Genomic DNA, 17,188 nt, shown 5'->3' on the forward strand with positions numbered 1-17,188 from the left:
ATAAGTCTTAATTTTTAAAATAATATGCAATGGAATATTTTCTAGGATAAAATTTGTTTGTTATGTTTTCTCTGATATTGTATTTTTAATATAAGAATAAATACTTCTCATGTTATATTTTCAATACTTTTTTAAGTATTTCTCAAATTATATTTTCAATACTCTTTTAAGAAATTGTTAAATAATACAGACTTTTTCTAAAATTATAATTTCTCCTACAAAATATGATCTTCACTGAAATTTTCAAAAATATTTTGCTGCACAATTTTGCAGAAATTGTTAAAGAAAATATGGTTAATATCGGAAAATCAGAGAAATTTATCCTAGTCAGTAATTCTAAGAAAAAAGGCTAATATAATTAAAAATAATATTTGAATATCTTGTTTTGATAAATTCTAATCATAAATGTTTCTCAGAAATTTGTATTTCACAATGAAAAGGAGAACATTGTAAAATAATCAAAAAATAAATAAATATTTTTTTAAATACAAAAATTCTACGGAATGAAATATCAATGAGAGAACAATGAGCAAACCTAAAGCCTCGCTACAGTGAACCGTACCAAAACTTTCTTTTCTTCTTCTTTTCAAGTTCCAAAATATATATCTATTTCATTCTCACGTACACTGAGGCTGATGTCCCATGGCGCGGAAATCCACAGCGGAACGGAACGGGCAAACCAATCACAGCGAAAGAACCAAAAGAAAAACTCGTTCATTCTGTTCGTTCTTTTGCTGTGATTGGTTCGCGCGTTCCGTTTCGCTGTGGATTTCCGCGCCATGGGACACCAGCCTGAGTGCACACTCAGAGTTCAGCTATAAAGAATAGACGTAATCACGATGGGTGGCGGTGGTGGGCACCATCGCAATTTTACGTCACATTCGAACCTCTCGAGGTCGCGCGTTTTCTGCTCGTCACCGTTCGCGTTGCTTCTGTCGGCGATCACGAGATATCACCGAAGGATTAACTCGCTGATTACGCGCGTGATAATAATTTTCGTGAAAAGAAAAGAGATTCCGAGATGGTAAGTTTCGATATTGAGAAAGCGAAGTCGCCGATTAATCTCATCTGCAGACATTTTTCTATGTCCCACCTCCAAGAAGGAGGCGACGCCTCGTGCGTAACTTCGTGCCTCGCTTTTATCTCGACTTTATGCATCACCCCTATCATTGTCACTCTTGCTTCTCTTTACTTTCTCTTGATGGGAAATACCTCGCGACACGAAAACTCAGGCGAAGCTGATTTTATGCTCGTAGCCTTCGTGACGTCAGGTTATCGATTCCTGGTCCGGTCTGATTTTATAACCTTATAAGGAAAATCTATTTCACAGCCTCCGTTCTTGTTTACCGACACTACCGATTTGCCCTGACGATGTAGATCTTCAAATTATTTTTTATTTCCGATCTTCGTTTTTCTCATCGTTTTCAACAACTCCGCTTTGATCTTACGATTATTCACGCGATTTCTTTAAAAAGAGAAAAGTATCGTCGATATTGGAAATGGGAAGATACGCGAGGGTACCTTTTCTATATTTATTTAAAATTAATCTCCATTTCTGTCAATCTTTATTTCTAGCAATGTTTATCAATTTTAATCTCGACTTGATTTATTCTATCTTTTTCTAATTTTTGGAAATAAAAATAAAATAAGTTAAATTGTGATTAAAATAGATCTACATTGAAAGTAATACTGACTTATTTAAATGCATCTTCTAATTTTTCTCTTGTTAATGAATGCAGCAACCTCAAATAATCCTGCTGAAGGAGGGCACAGATGCGTCCCAGGGAAAACAACAAGTGATATCCAATATAAATGCATGCCAGATCGTTGCGGATGCTGTTAGGACCACCCTGGGCCCTCGCGGCATGGACAAGCTCATAGTTGATCAAAATGGGAAGAGCACCATTTCCAACGATGGTGCTACCATTCTGAAATTGTTGGACATTATTCATCCTGCTGCAAAGACTCTAGTGGACATTGCCAAGTCGCAAGATGCAGAGGTAATTTATTTAAGTATTACTGTTACATCTGTTAATATTGTCTCCTCTGAAAATGAATTCAAACCGTGTTTCTCACGGTTTCGGCAATGACGTAATGAAGATAACGTTATTCAGTATATGAGAGTCAGAGGATATTATATTCAGAACGTATATAGACTGGCAATATCATGAAGACATGTGATTGTCTCAATAGCGTTCGAACATTTTGCTATAATTTTATATCAAGATGAAATATTTCGATTTTTGTATTTTTATTTATTAATATTGTTATTTTTTAAAAATATAGCATAAGTAAAAAGACAGGGAGCAGTTTATTATAAATGTTCTATTATTTGACAGGTTGGAGACGGCACAACTAGTGTAGTTTTGCTAGCAGGAGAATTCTTGAAACAGATGAAACCGTTTATAGAGGAGGGTGTCCACTCACGTATAATTATTAAGGCTCTCCGTCGCGCTCTTCAGATAGCTAAAGTTAAAATTAATGAGTTAAGTGTCAAAATAGATAAAAGTGACATGAGCAAACAGATTGAGCTCCTAGAGGAATGTGCGGCCACGTCCATGAGCTCAAAGCTGATACATCAACAGAAAAAACATTTCAGCCAATTGGTCGTCAAGGCTGTCATGATGCTAGATGAATTACTCCCTCTCAACATGATCGGTATTAAAAAGGTATGTTCATTTATACAAATCTACATTTTGTAAAAACTTTTAATATTCTAATACAATCAAATAATATAAAACTTAGATTTCTGGAGGCGCGTTAGAGGATTCAGAGCTGATCCAAGGAGTGGCCTTTAAAAAGACTTTCTCTTACGCCGGATTCGAGATGCAACCGAAAAAGTACGAGCAATGCAAGATCGCGTTGCTGAATATCGAACTGGAACTAAAAGCCGAGCGAGATAACGCAGAAGTGCGCGTGGACAATGTGGCAGAGTATCAAAAGATCGTCGATGCCGAGTGGCAGATTCTCTACGATAAGCTCGAACAGATTCACAAGAGCGGCGCGAAGGTAGTGCTCTCCTCATTGCCGATTGGCGACGTCGCAACACAGTATTTCGCGGACAGGGATATGTTCTGCGCCGGTAGGGTACCCGATGAGGATCTCAAGAGAACAATGAAGGCATGCGGTGGTGCGATTCTAACCACCGTGCATGACATCAAGGTGTCTGATCTTGGAAGATGTCAGACCTTTGAGGAGAAGCAGATTGGCGGCGAGAGGTAATAAAATGATGCGCTAATTCGTGCATTATTTGACCATATTGCACGAGTTGGGAAAATCACTAGAGTCGTCCAAAATTCGAATTCAAGATTTTTTGTTTGCTAAAAAGTGCTTCTGCAGTATCAACTATAAATCAAGCGTAACGATTTCTAATTATTGGATTGTGTATTGCCAGATTTAACATCTTCTACGAGTGCTCGCGGGCGAAGACATGTACATTTATCCTACGTGGAGGCGCGGAACAATTTCTAGAAGAGACGGAGAGGTCTCTTCATGACGCGATCATGGTCGTCCGACGAATGGTGAAGAATGACGCGGTGGTCGCCGGCGGTGGTGCCATCGAGATGGAAATCTCTAAGACTCTGCGCGATTATTCGCGCACCATCGCTGGCAAAGAGCAGCTCTTGATAGGAGCGATCGCGAGAGCTCTCGAAGTCATTCCGAGGTATATTCGTACTTATACAAATATACGTTGTATGTTTGTCTTTGGATTTCCGTTCTTCAAGAAAAACGCATGATTTATTTATTCAATTCTGGGATTATTTTTGATTCTTACTTTCTTTGGAACAAAATATTTTTTTTCATATCATATGCAGAAACAGAAATCAAACTTGAATCCTTCGCTTGATTATTTTAAAATATGCGGCTTATCGAAAATATACATAAACATTAATGAGATACATAATAATTAACAATGATTATTAATTGCAGACAATTGTGCGATAACGCCGGATTTGACGCGACGAATATCTTGAATAAGTTGCGCCAGAAGCATCACAAGGGCTTGCAGTGGTACGGCGTCGATATAAATTCGGAGGATATCGCGGATAACATGCAATGTTGCGTCTGGGAGCCAGCGATAGTGAAGATCAACGCGTTGACGGCTGCCACGGAGGCCACCTGCCTCATTCTCTCTGTCGACGAGACTATTAGGAATCCCAAGAGCAGCCAGGATTCTCCGCAACCGCCTATGGGACGCGGCATGGGCAGACCAATGTAATCCTGTCTCGATGTCATCAGGCTTAATAATACAAGAGAACTACATAACATAAAGAAATAACAGCACAGCTTATAACGCGAGCCTTGATATCGCGGCCTTTGGCTCTCAACATCTTTTGTACATGCTGATATTTATAATGAATCACAATGAGATAATGAGCGATTTCCTGTTTAAAATAAAAGCTTATTGTTCCTTAGATATGTAAAAGCACATGTATCTACGAAAGTTATACGAGTGTGTATGTGTTCTTGAGTCTTCCACCTCGTTTCATACTTCCGACTGACCTCGCCGATTCCCGAATTTTCTCTCCTATTTTTTTTTTTTTTTCCTCTTCAATTTATATGTGAATAATCGAAATTTCGAATACATATTCGTATGATTGATCCGTTCTTTGATTAAATCGTTTCTCGCGGTTGCCTCGCTAACCGATCGAGCCCAGGGACTTCTGCTTCGGCGGTGCTCCGTGTGGCGGCCGCCTACGACTCTCGTCGCGTCGACATCATGCCGCGACCCGCGACTGTAGCGAGGGTCAATGCCAGCGACGGGACAGGCGGGCATGTGGAAGGACGGTGACGCGACAGTCACGATCGCGTAGTCGCGGGTGTAAATACGACGAGTTTCCTTCGCGTTCGCCTCCCCTCCACTTACAACCGGTTTATCCAACATCCAACCGGTGCGCGTCCGTCCGCCGCGGGCCGCACGCCGAGAGACATGCCACTTCCCCGAGGACCGCGATAACGATGGCATCGCTCGACGAGCCGTTGGACGGGATCGAGTCACGCTTTACACGTGCCGCCGACGAGACCGAATGGATCCCGTTGTCTCTGACACTGGTGGAGTATCCGCAAGGTACGAATCTCCCGTCCGCGTGGCGATGGTGATCGAGCTTTCACCGCGCTCTTTCTCGAGAAGAGAAAGCGGGTCGATTGTTTGTGCACATTGTATCTACGCTCGGACAATTTGCCGATGTTATACGTTTCTTGCTGAAATCGCGTTGTTAGCACGACAAATCGCGAAGAATCCTTGAGATCCGGATACGAAATTTTATGTTTTGCAACATATGTTTTGCCAATGACTGTTCAGTTTGCCATCGCAGGACTTTACATCCTGTTCCTTCGATGAGATTCAAGAAAAAGATTTTTGTAAAAGATATAGGAAGAATTGTTACATTGATGATAATTAATGTTTAAAATTTTCAGGAGATGTCTTCGGGCAGCTTTTGGCTGTAATAAGTTTAATTCCCTTCGCCATTGTAGCTGGCTTCATAACGTTAATACTCTTCAGGAGAGATTTACATACTGTAAGTTAATTGTGATTATGTATCTTAGGTTTGTTTTTTTATAGCTGAAGTAAAATACACTTATATTTCAAATGAAGTGTGTGTATGTGTATGTGTGTGTGTGTGTGTGTGTTGTGTGTCAGGAGCTCGAGCCATGCTTGATGCAATTTCTCATGCTCCAGGAGGATTATTTGTATATTTGTCAATGGCGTTGGAGGGTGTCGCCGCTGCAATCCGACCTGCATCCATCGAGAGAATAGGACCATCATCTCTCTGGAGTACCAGTCGTGGGGATTCAAGAGAATACATGTATATATGTATATTGTAATATACATATATCACCCTCCAACGCCAAATATATTGGCAAATATACAAATAATCCTCCTGGAGCATGACAGGAGAGATTGCATCAAGTGTGGCTCGAGCCCCCGGTGTGTATTTGAAGTTTGATAAAAAAGCAAGAAAGCTTTATTACAGCAATAAAAAACAAGCCTCTTATTTATGATTCGTAAGAGTATAACTTATCTTTTCATTACAGATCGTGTTTTTTACTGGAATCGCCATTAATGAATGTATAAATTATGTATTAAAACATACAATCCGCCAATCAAGGCCAATGAAGAGAGATGGCATGTATGCCGAATATGGCATGCCATCTACTCACGCACAATTTATGTGGTTTTTCGCTGCATACGCAACACTTTTTATATACGTTAGGTAAGTGTTGACTTGCATTTATTTCTATCAATATTGAATGAATCAGATTGATTGTAATCTTGATTTAATTCATCTTTTTTTATTATTTTTTAGTTTTGAGAATTAGAAAAAAGATAAAGAATAAGTTAAACTGAGATTAAAAGCAAATTAATTAAAATTAAGATTAAGATTAATTAAAACATTGATAGAATTGGGCATTTAAACGCGCGTTCTTTTCCAGGTTAAATTACAACTGTACGGTAGTCGAGAGATTTTGGCGGACAATAGTAGCGATAGGATGCATCGTCACAGCCATATTTGTAACTTACAGCAGGGTGTACCTATTGTATCACTCCTATAATCAAGTACTCTGCGGTTTGTTAATTGGAATCGCGCTGGGAACAGCGTGGTTCGCAATTATGCACACGATTCTGACACCACTCTTCCCCGTGGTGGTTTCGTGGTAGGTAATCTAGGAAAATTAATGCAATAACGATGATATATCAGTTTTATTTGATTCTCTCTCTCTCTAATCTCTGCTTTCCCTCAGGCGAATATCGGAGTACTTGTTGCTGCGCGATACGACGCTAATTCCCAATGTCTTGTGGTTCGAATACACGAACATTCGTACGGAGGCACGGGCACGAGCGAGGAAGCTGTCGGCGATCGGCAGGTCGCATTGACAACCAATCACGGCCGGCCAGTAGCGGCCGATAATAAATGCCTTGATTACGAACGATTCGTGATGTTAAACATTCCTGCGATCGACCGCGTTCGGAGGTTTTTAACGCGGGGAACATTTGATCCGATTATTAAAGACGGTTTCATTGGTTTCGAAAATTTCAAAATAAGGACATGGAAAACGATTACAAAACGATGGTCATCATCATTATCATCATCATCATCATCGTCATCATCATTATCATCATCATCATCATCATCATCATTATTATCATCATCATCATCATCATCATCATCACCATCATCATCATCATCATCATCATCATCATCATCATCATCATCATCATCATCATCATCATCATCATCATCATCATCATCATCTAGCATCATCCAGCATTACCATTATTGAGATAATTACTGTCATCATATAGTATCGATATGATAATGTTAAGCGTTTTTATCGAAAAATGATTAAAATATTCGTGATTAGAAGGACATTGCCGGGAAGAAGATAACGACTACGACTGCCATGTGAAGTAGAACAGGCTGTTGGTATCGCCAAGATCAAACGCGTTTGATCTTGGCATCGCCAACCTTGGCATCGAATTCCCAGCGAGTTACACTCACTTTTAAAATCCCGAGAGGCACGTGCCGCATATGTGTGCCAGATTCTCTCCCTGTGTTCTCGACATCTAATTAAATTAAGAGCGAAGTTAACGGTGGGACGCACACAGTTGATGCTTAATCGAGCGGGACTCGGGAACGAGTCGGACGACGATTAGTCAGCTGCGAGGTGAAGAATTGCAAAGTCGATTCAGAAACTTCACCGGCGTACTGTAAAACGTTTCTTCGGTGTTCACCAAAATTTCAGCGAGACATTCATCCGATATATGTCCACGTCATACTTTGTGTAAGATATTCAGTTCTCGAGGGACATGGGAAGAAGTTTAAGGTAGTTTAATTCGAAATGCATGCTTGACTGATCATTATGGAAGCTGCTGAATTAATAAGATTCAGTGAGAATCGAAATAACATTGTTAAAGATTGAATTCTTCCTCACCCGTCCGTTGTCGGGTCGCCGTCATTCGCGAGATTACTGCCTGAAGATCGTTGGAATCAGTCATATCAGTCTTTCTATTTTTTCAGAATTAATGCGTTAGGTGCGGTAACGTTCTCAAGGGATCTCGATTTTGAGCGCGAACACCGGACAGCGTTAATCGTTAGTCGGATAGGAATTAGAAACGCGCGAACACATAGCGATGTTACGTACGGTAGCTCATCGAATTTTTTTTTTCCTCTGCGAAGGAACGAGATGAAGGAGGATGTTTGCATTTTTGTTAATGGAACTCAATAAAGCAGCACACGAGCAGTGCAGTCGGGCGCTTAAGTGGTTTTGTGAAATCCCGAAAATTACAGTCGCCTCGCAAATGTTTAATAAAAAAGAAAAAAAAAGAATGTCGCCGATGCGATATAATTTTATCCGCAATCGAAAAAGTATTGCGTAAATAGTAAATAAATCGAGTAGCAAAATTTCGAAAATGAAATAGAAATTTTATATGTGAATGATACGATCTGAATCATGCAACGGTATTCTTGAAGAAAGGATAAATAACAAGTCTGGATAGATCAATAAAAAAAAAAATATAGTTTTGCATTTCAATCGACGGTCATGAGGTACGAATAGCTAGACAGGACACTCCCGACCGAAAACGCTTAGATTTCCGGAAGTGTCGAGGCATTTAATGAATCCTACGACGAAGCACGGGAGCGTAGGAGACAGAGACGAAGGGGCGGGAGGGGGAGAGAGAGAGAGAGAGAGAGAAAGACAAGGCGAGACAGAGAGAGGTTGGGTGTTCGCGCTGAGAAGAGTTTTCGATTTCGCGAGAGATCTAAGTCGCGAGGATGGATTTCAACGTGAAGAGGCTGATGAAGGATGCGGGGGCCGCCCTCAGTAGGGTCGTGCAGGTAAGGAAAAGTTTTTTTTCTCTTTTCTCCTAAGAGGAAAAACGCAACGAGGAAACGTCGAACGCGTTCGAACTCAACGACTGTCACCGTTGACATTCGGTGTTTGGTGGTGACGGTCGAGCGTCCTGCATTATCAGACGACTTCCTCGGCTTTTTCTCGAATCTTCTATGGAAAACTGACGTTTTTGTTTAATCCAAATCTCGACCTGGACTAAATGTCGCCTCATCGGCCGACACTAATGACGCTCCTTCGTCGATCGAACGATGCGTCATGTTTTTCTTGGGGACGATGGTTGGGGCGGACTTTGAGCTCGATCTTGTACTATATAGACTTGCGTTTGTTCGTTGGCTTTAGCATAAATATCTGAAAACGTTGAAAATTCAGAAAGTTTAATGTGGAACCGTCGCGCGCATTCTTTAGAAGACGGAGGAGACGCTGGGTACTTCAGAAAAGACAGAATTAGATGCGCACTTGGAGCACCTAGTGGAGAGGGGGAATGCCACAAAAACGTGGACGGAGAAGATACTACGAGATATGGAAGCTGTGCTCACTCCAAATCCTGGTACACAACTTTATTTGAATTCAAAACGTTGATAGGAATCTCATGAAATGTCAACGAGTTGTTGACACCTTTGTTATTATGTATTTTACTGTATAGAAACTGCTAATACATGTTTTTGTTAACAATGATGTATATTCTTATAGGTAACAGGATCGAAGACTTCTTTTATGAAAAGATCGATAAGAAGAAGCCTAATAGGTTGAGCAATTTGGAATATGTAGGCACCGACATGATAGAAGCTGGAAATGATTTTGGTCCAGGAATAGCCTATGGTTAGTGCCGAAGAAATTCCAAGATGTATGATAATATGACATTGAGAATAGAGTACAAAGAGATAATTGATTTTAGGTAGCGCGTTAATAAAAGTCGGCCAGTGCCAGCAGAAATTGGGACAGATCGAAAGGGACTTTATAGGAACTGCCGCCAATTGTTATATACAGCCTCTGAGGAAATTTTTGGATGGAGAGATGAAGACTGTTAGTAAGGAGATGGCGATATTGGAAACTAAGAGGTAACATGATTGTTTTGTTTATACTTGTTTTATCCGAAAAGGATCCAATTACTAATGTTGAAAACAATCCTTCGCAGATTGGATCTGGACGCGTGTAAAAATAGAGTAAGAAAAGCGAGGAGCATGCTGGGCCAACAGAGTGTAAGTACAGTTAATTGTTGATTCGTTGAAAAATGTCTTTCTGTATGTTTACGATGTGTTCTGTCCTCCACACTGCTGCGATTTATAGGAGTCCGGCATATCACCCGAAGTAATGCTCGATCAGGTATTGATGCTATCGATAGTTTCGCTTGCTTTCTCGATTCCGAGAGATCCATGTCGTATACAGCCGTAATCAGAAAAAAATTCATTGCTAATCTAGGAATACACACTGACATTTTTACAGACATTCAAGTGGCTTTACTCTTGTCACGCTTGATAATAATTAAAATATTCTTATCACGTATGTGAATATAAAAATAATCGTGAAGTAAAAAATTGTCTTTTTCGCGATAAACGGAAATAGAGATAGCTATGTCTCGCGATTACGATCGTTTTCTGGCTTGTTACTTTAAATAGTACACGCAATAAATAAAATGTACACATTGCTCACTCAGGCAGAGAGGGAGCTAAGGACGACGCAATCGGAGTTTGATCGACAAGCGGAAATCGTGAAATTGCTGTTAGAGGGTGTTTCAAGCTCGCAAGCTGGACATTTGCGGTGCCTGCACGAATTCGTGGAAGCGCAGGCACGTCATTACGCGCAATGCCATGCCGTCATGCAGGATCTACAGCGCGAACTTGCCGGGTAAGTTCATTGTCGTTGCTCTTTTGATTTCCTTTTCTTTCCCTTTTCTCTCTCTCTCTCTCTCTCTCTCTCTCTCTCTCTCTCTCAGAGTATTCTATCTACTTATTCTACTCGTCTGTATTTTCTGCACGTTATCGTCCAGTGCAGTGTATTGTTATCGCAACGTTTTTGTACAGCTATCCCACTTTATGGTGATCCGAGTGAGTAATGTTTGACAAACCTTGAATGGTAATGACTGTTTTTGAATATCGATCCGTGAGCTCCGCTTCCTCCTCGTAGCAATCGCGGGCATAGATTTGGAAGACAAATTTTTTCACAAGAGATTAAGTCTCGTTAAGACACGACATATTTTGTGGTTTGACGAACATTACCTGTTACGGTCGATTTCAACCGACGCCGGTTAACTCGAATCTTTAATCGACGGATAATGGAATTAAAGTTTCGATGTGACTCGACCTCGAAGTGAAACCAGCCGAATGATCGGTTATACCAGATCTAATGCCGACATGCTCAGACTTTATTGCTTCCGTATTATAGCCCATCCTAAGCTTTGTAACAAATGTAAATCGTAGCAATCGTAGACGCAGATTTGTTTTTTCGTCATCTACCCTGATTATCCCCCAACTTTCTGCCGGCCCTCCGTGCGATCCATTCGAGCGTGCCCCCCCTCTCCCGCTCTCACTTTCTATCTCTGCTTGCACGATTGGTAATTGCAGGGCGCGACAACCGAGCCCTTTGCTGAGAGTCAACAGCGAGGAAGTGATCGAGCTAAACCCCCCGTCCACTGTCCCTCAAAATTCAACCGTAACCGCCGGATCTGCTGATTATGTTACCGCCACGTTCGACACTGACATCAGTAAAATTTAGTTTTCAATCCTCCGAACGCGATCGGATTGTCATGAATTTCGGATCGAGTTGGCAGTTCAATTGACGGATCTACAATCACACGTAATTTTTCCCTTCTCAATTTATTCAGATTACCCCCACGTACGTGTTAAAAAAAGCTTGGTCAACCGTCACTTAATTGTTACTTGTTACATCAAATAAATACTCTATAACGTTGTATAATTGTACATGCAGTTAGAATTGTAAATTTAGAGGTAGACATGGACGAAGAGCATTTCTCTTTCGATAAACTCCTTTGTGAACGATTTACGGCGATCAGTGCGGTCTAATTTTACCTTTATCTCTTATCTTCTTATCTCCTTGTTCTTCTTCTATTCTTCTTATTGTTTTTGTATTGCCTGTTGAAAACAAATGCTTGGATCGCCGTAACTCGGTCGAGAATGGCTATAATGGCATCAAAGAGGAACTAATCCTCGATGCTATAACAACACCATGTAACTAAACAACGACATAAGTGTAGATACATATCACGCTTTTTATCCTAGGATGCCGTTAAATTCTATCAATAATAATTTGCCTATGTACTCTGTGAGGGAGAGATCAAAGATGTGTCTTTTTAGCTCTTTCATGATTTCCATCTTTCCTGTTTTTTTTCTTTGTTGAAGGAAAAAAAGGAAAAATAGATCATGCAAGCAGTTCAGCTAAAAAAAACAATCTTAAGTTTTCATTCCTCCCGCGACGTCAGAAACTAACATCGGGGTGAATCGCGTAACACTAATGCATGTAATCGAGCCGGTAGACTTGAAGACATATACATACATGCTAACTAGATTAATTTCTCCCCAATAAAAAATGATACAAAATTCAACATCTCTTTGAATCATATGTCTACTGACCCAATCCACCAAATACTTATTATTCCGCTCGCTGTCAGGTAACGAGTTGCAGTAGAGCTTGGCGATGAGGGTGTGCCTAAACATTAAATCGTTTGATGTCTATTTGCGTTATATGGCATTACGATCTTCGTTAAAAGTCGCTTACAAGTTCGGTTATGCTTCTCCTCTTCCCTTCCTTCATACGATAATTTCATCCCTCATACACGAGTTTTATTATACATAAGATTACAGCACTATAACTCACTTGTCATTTACCTACCCAGACTATCTGGGGGTTCCTATTACACCACCCCACCAGCCACCACCAACGCACTAGCCGAGAACGGTCAGGATAGAGCGAGAGTGTTGTGCAATTATGACGCGAGGGATCCTAGCGAGCTAAGCGTCATGCAGGATGAGGTAACGAAGTTTGTAATCTAGGTACGCGGCCGCATGTTTGGCGATGTAATGATCGAGTGAAGGGCATGAATCTGTAGTCGGGTTAAGTTACGGTAATGTAAGCTCACTTATAGTCTTTCTTCTCTTCAGTTTTTTTTTTTTTTTTTTTTTATCACAAGCTCTGTATAAATATATAATGTAGAGAGAGAGACTTTCTTTTGTATCTCATCTGTGTGAGAGATTCGTTTTTAGACTTAAATCTTTCGGGATCGTCATCGATCTTTCGATTCTCGGCCTGTGCACTGAGAAAAAGAATTCGGATTCAGAGGGATTGAGTCCCGAAAGGATTAAGGGCACTGCCCCCGAGATGTTCTTTTAATACGTGTTATAGAGAGTATTTGTTATGGTATAAGTTACACGTTTTAATCCAAGACGTTTACATCTGTATAACTTTAAGAGCTCTCTGTTAACACTAACAATATTGTACTGGTGCATTTATTTTCAAGTAGCTATTATTAACTTGCAAGATGTTACATGCTGTTTTTGAAGAAGAGCTTGAAAACTTGCATTCTCAAAAGAACAAAAAATTTTTTGAAATTTACGATATTCCTAATATATTAATTTTAATGCAAAAGTGATTAAAAAAAGTGAATACATATGAAAAACAAGGACAGTAATAGCGCAGCATTAGTAATGCATAAGTTGTTCTACAAAGTTTCGAATATTAATGAGCGTGATCTTCTAAAAAAATTAATTTCCATCTTATTAATTATAAATTATAATACGAAATATCGATTAATTCAAATGGAAGAGCTTGTTTATATTTACAGAATAGTTATATTACACTCCAATATAACACACATCGAGTTGTATTATATGCATGATAAACATGCTATCGTAATTTGTTTAGACTTATGTACGCTTCCTTCTTAATTTCCTTTTTTAATCGATGTATCGTTATTGTCACGCATATTACACCTTTATCACACGTTTACAGATTTGTAAGATAACACGAGTACAATAACACGTCTACCGCGAATTAAATCGAATCGCGAACTTGTGCGAGCTATTATGTATATTTATTCGAATTGTGCATGTATTATCAATAAACGCCTACAGTTTTACTTAGTTACGAGCATTTTATTTATTTACTGTGTCACGACTATCGTAGACTTTTCATGTATCGTTCTGTACGCTTACATCTCAATGTGTATCTATAGTGGCGCTCTATATAACGCGTGCCTGTATATTATAATCAATACCATGTATTAATTAGATTGTGTATACGTGTACAAAATTATACTTTAATAAATTGAATATATTTTGAGAAAGAGGGAGAAAGAGACGTGTGTGTTTTTTCTAGGTAATCAATATTTATGAGATTCCCGACGACGAAGATTACTTCATGGGAATCAGGGGCAATCAACGAGGAAAGGTGCCCAAAGTATACTTGGAAACGCTTATTACACGTCACTGAGACACTTAGAAACTGTCGTTTATTGTCAATTGTATTTCTAGAGTCAATTTAGCGCACTCCTCTCTCGCTAAGTTCTTTCTTTCGGCTTGAATTAATCGGAATTGCTATCTTTCTTGGCTTGAAAGATGATTCGTTATTTCAGGATCAAGAGATTAATATATTCCCGATTTAAATAAATCACTGATCTATGATTGAAGCATATGCAACATAAAATGAAATTATTCAGCGTTGTGCCTCGCGATCGTTTCTCTTCTCACGAATTAATGAAATGGCGATCGAATAAAAATGTTCAAGGTTGTTTAAAGATGTATTATTAATAGTACATAGTGTATGTATAAAAGATTACTTCTTTTTCGACACACCGACCGTGCGTCCGCGACGACCAGTGGTCTTGGTGTGTTGACCACGTACACGGAGACCCCAGTAGTGACGCAGACCTCTGTGAGCGCGGATCTTCTTCATTCTTTCCAGATCCTCGCGCAGTTTAGAATCCAAATTAGCACTCGTGAGCTGCAAAATGATCACACACCAAGTTTTAGAGAGGTCTCGCGACTTTGTTAACAATTGCGTAAATGCATGTATGTAAATAATTCTATCTTTGTTGCACTCGTACCTGTTACTTAATAGTAGAAAAAAACTATAAAGCAATGGAAATGTACAGCAGTGCAGTCGCTATTGCACAAGCTACCAGCTGAGCGTACAATGGATGCATGCACGATCAGTCGTGAATTTGTGCGGTGGAGTTTGTACGGTATATCAAAAAGATAAACAATTCTTATAAATCATCGCTATATCTTTATATCTACATATCCTTATGCCAATTGAAATATTGTTCAATTCTATAATTACATGTATAAGAATTTCACCAAGTGTATGACTTTACATTTTTCGACAATAAAATATATGTTTCTGAACTCGATCACTTTTGTTGCAAAATGCAGATGATGCAAATGCATACCTGTGAGTACTTTCCATCCACGATATCCTTCTGTCTGTTAAGGAACCAGTCGGGAATTTTGTACTGCCTAGGATTGGCCATAATAGTGACGATTTTTTCAACCTAAAAGTACATTCGGTACATCAGAAACCGTCCTATCATCTGCGTTAGAATATAAAAAGATAAAGAACTTACTTCCTCCTCTGAGCATTCTCCAGCTCGCTTGTCCAAGTCAATATCCGCCTTCTTCAGGACGATGTTGGCGTAACGTCGGCCAACACCCTTGATAGCCGTCATGGCGAACATGACCTTCCTGTTACCGTCGATGTTCGTACCCATGACACGAAGAATGTGCTGGAACTTCTCGGGAATTACGAGCGACTGGAAAACAAAATAACATTGAGGTTATGTTACGTACAAAGCTAACCTCGATCGCGACACGTGAAATAATCCACGAACGAATTTTAATCAGACCAGTTAAATGGAAGATACAGATCTAAGATATAATCTTTGCAATTATTGCGAAAAATTGTACATAATCGGCATGATCGATTAAAAAAATTAAAGCCATGAAGTTCGTCTGTGACGTGCAGAGGTTAGAGGCCCAACGGGACGCGTCTAATCTGCAAACATCGCTCCGCCAATTTTTCTCGCGAGATACGTGAAATATTTCCAAAATAATTTTAGCGTTGTCAAATTTGTCATCTTATTCGAGCGTTTGAGACATATCAATGCAGGATTCCAACGAGAAAATTGGATTTGAAAAGGATTCACACAGCACTCACCATCTTGCCGTAAAGCTTGTCAACGAAAGGCAGAGAGGAGAACGAATGTTCACGAAACCGGAAGCAACCATCAAAGTTTCGTATTGATTATCGAAGATGGCGCGCGTTACATTTCCTTTTACATGTAATTTAAATTTTTATGTGTTACATCCCACGCGCGCGATATTATTTATAGACATTTAACTGAGTTTGATATATTACTTCAAACAATAATATGTAAATTGCTTTTACATTTAAAAATCTACTTCTAAACATATAAACTAATTTACCTAACTTCGTTTAATCTTAAGGCTTATTTATTTAATTTTAAAATGTGTTTAACTTTTATGTTAAAATATAAAATTTATTAATTATTAATTTAATTATTAATTTAATTAGTTATTAAATATGTATATAATTAATATCATTATAACTCGATGCTTTTACAAAAAAAAAGATTACATCTTTATCTTTAAATACCGGTGACTGTATTCCGTTTTCCATACTCATGGATAATATCCTAAGGCCCTGCGCACAATGGAGAAAATATTAAGAATAAGACTAAATATTAAATTTTAGAAATAAAAATTCAGAATAAAAATTAAATGCACAATAAATACAAGTAAGTATAAGATATGACTATATTTTGCGTTGTATTTAATTTTTATTTCCAAAAATTTAATATTTATTTCTGTTCCTAATATTTGTTCTATTGTGCGCAGGCCCTAACTTTATCGCTTAAGCACCAACGAGGTATTGTTAAAGACGGTCGGCCATAGGAAAATTTTTGTGACTGCTAGCGGCTCCGGGGATACCTGAAGAATAATGATATTACTGACCGTTTTGACTATACTGAGGATAATAAAGGGAGGATAACATTATTCCTCAATTATCCCCGGATCCGCTTAGCAGTCACGAAAATTTACCCATGAACCGTGTTTAACAGTACCTCATTGGTGCTTTTACAAAGCAAAAAAGATCACATCTTTATCTTTAAACAATTGATATCGATAAAGCAGTGTACCTAGTTACCTTAAATTGTAAAATTGACAGAAGATGACTCCACGTTGTTGAAGTTGACTTTTTCTATATGAATAGAAAAGCAATTAGAAGATATACGATATAATATTTATATATAATAATTAACCTAACTATATATGTACATGTATAAATTAAGAAAATTTTTTCA

General features: G+C 39.0%; 4 protein-coding genes across 11 annotated transcripts; 3 read left to right on the top strand and 1 right to left on the bottom strand.

Annotated features, from left to right (window-relative positions):
* Positions 1-862: 862 nt before the first annotated feature.
* CCT7 (chaperonin containing TCP1 subunit 7) lies at positions 863-4,448 on the top strand. 2 transcript variants are annotated; one of them, XM_011637603.3, is made up of 6 exons: positions 863-1,024; positions 1,740-2,000; positions 2,340-2,669; positions 2,746-3,218; positions 3,395-3,664; positions 3,931-4,448. In XM_011637603.3, the coding sequence occupies exons 1-6, from the start codon at positions 1,022-1,024 to the stop codon at positions 4,217-4,219; spliced, it is 1,626 nt and encodes a 541-aa protein (XP_011635905.2). In that variant the 5' UTR covers positions 863-1,021; the 3' UTR covers positions 4,220-4,448. The 2 variants fall into 2 exon arrangements, with proteins under 2 accessions (XP_011635905.2, XP_088935221.1); XM_089079095.1 differs by lacking the exon at positions 863-1,024 and having other exon boundaries at positions 1,734-2,000.
* A 279-nt stretch (positions 4,449-4,727) lies between these two features.
* LOC105430596 (dolichyldiphosphatase 1) lies at positions 4,728-8,262 on the top strand. Its single transcript, XM_089079103.1, has 5 exons — positions 4,728-5,068; positions 5,419-5,519; positions 6,037-6,215; positions 6,436-6,657; positions 6,745-8,262. The coding sequence occupies exons 1-5, from the start codon at positions 4,960-4,962 to the stop codon at positions 6,875-6,877; spliced, it is 744 nt and encodes a 247-aa protein (XP_088935229.1). The 5' UTR covers positions 4,728-4,959; the 3' UTR covers positions 6,878-8,262.
* Positions 8,263-8,412: 150 nt separating this feature from the next.
* Positions 8,413-15,217, top strand: EndoB (SH3 domain containing GRB2 like, endophilin-B). Of its 6 annotated transcripts, none has more exons than XR_016139774.1 (9): positions 8,413-8,840; positions 9,262-9,403; positions 9,547-9,675; positions 9,752-9,914; positions 9,992-10,055; positions 10,144-10,179; positions 10,511-10,701; positions 11,418-11,649; positions 14,185-15,217. XR_016139774.1 is itself a non-coding variant. In XM_011644224.3 (9 exons), the coding sequence occupies exons 1-9, from the start codon at positions 8,778-8,780 to the stop codon at positions 14,296-14,298; spliced, it is 1,038 nt and encodes a 345-aa protein (XP_011642526.1). In that variant the 5' UTR covers positions 8,413-8,777; the 3' UTR covers positions 14,299-15,217. The 6 variants fall into 6 exon arrangements, 4 of the variants coding, with proteins under 4 accessions (XP_011642526.1, XP_011642527.1, XP_011642528.1 ...); XR_968209.3 differs by lacking the exon at positions 14,185-15,217 and adding an exon at positions 12,707-12,848; XM_011644224.3 differs by lacking the exon at positions 11,418-11,649 and adding an exon at positions 12,707-12,842.
* Positions 14,593-16,170, bottom strand: RpS18 (ribosomal protein S18). Of its 2 annotated transcripts, none has more exons than XM_011644222.2 (4): positions 16,021-16,170; positions 15,431-15,616; positions 15,257-15,358; positions 14,593-14,808 (listed from the first exon to the last, which is right to left on the bottom strand). In XM_011644222.2, exons 1-4 carry the CDS (start codon positions 16,021-16,023, stop codon positions 14,641-14,643), a joined length of 459 nt encoding a protein of 152 aa, XP_011642524.1. In that variant the 5' UTR covers positions 16,024-16,170; the 3' UTR covers positions 14,593-14,640. The 2 variants fall into 2 exon arrangements, with proteins under 2 accessions (XP_011642524.1, XP_088935231.1); XM_089079105.1 differs by lacking the exon at positions 14,593-14,808 and adding an exon at positions 14,912-14,989.
* Positions 16,171-17,188: the final 1,018 nt, after the last annotated feature.

The sequence above is a fragment of the Pogonomyrmex barbatus genome, unplaced genomic scaffold (assembly GCF_055798465.1).
Source record: "Pogonomyrmex barbatus isolate J1 unplaced genomic scaffold, ASM5579846v1 scaffold3, whole genome shotgun sequence".
Taxonomy (NCBI): Eukaryota; Metazoa; Arthropoda; class Insecta; order Hymenoptera; family Formicidae; genus Pogonomyrmex; species Pogonomyrmex barbatus.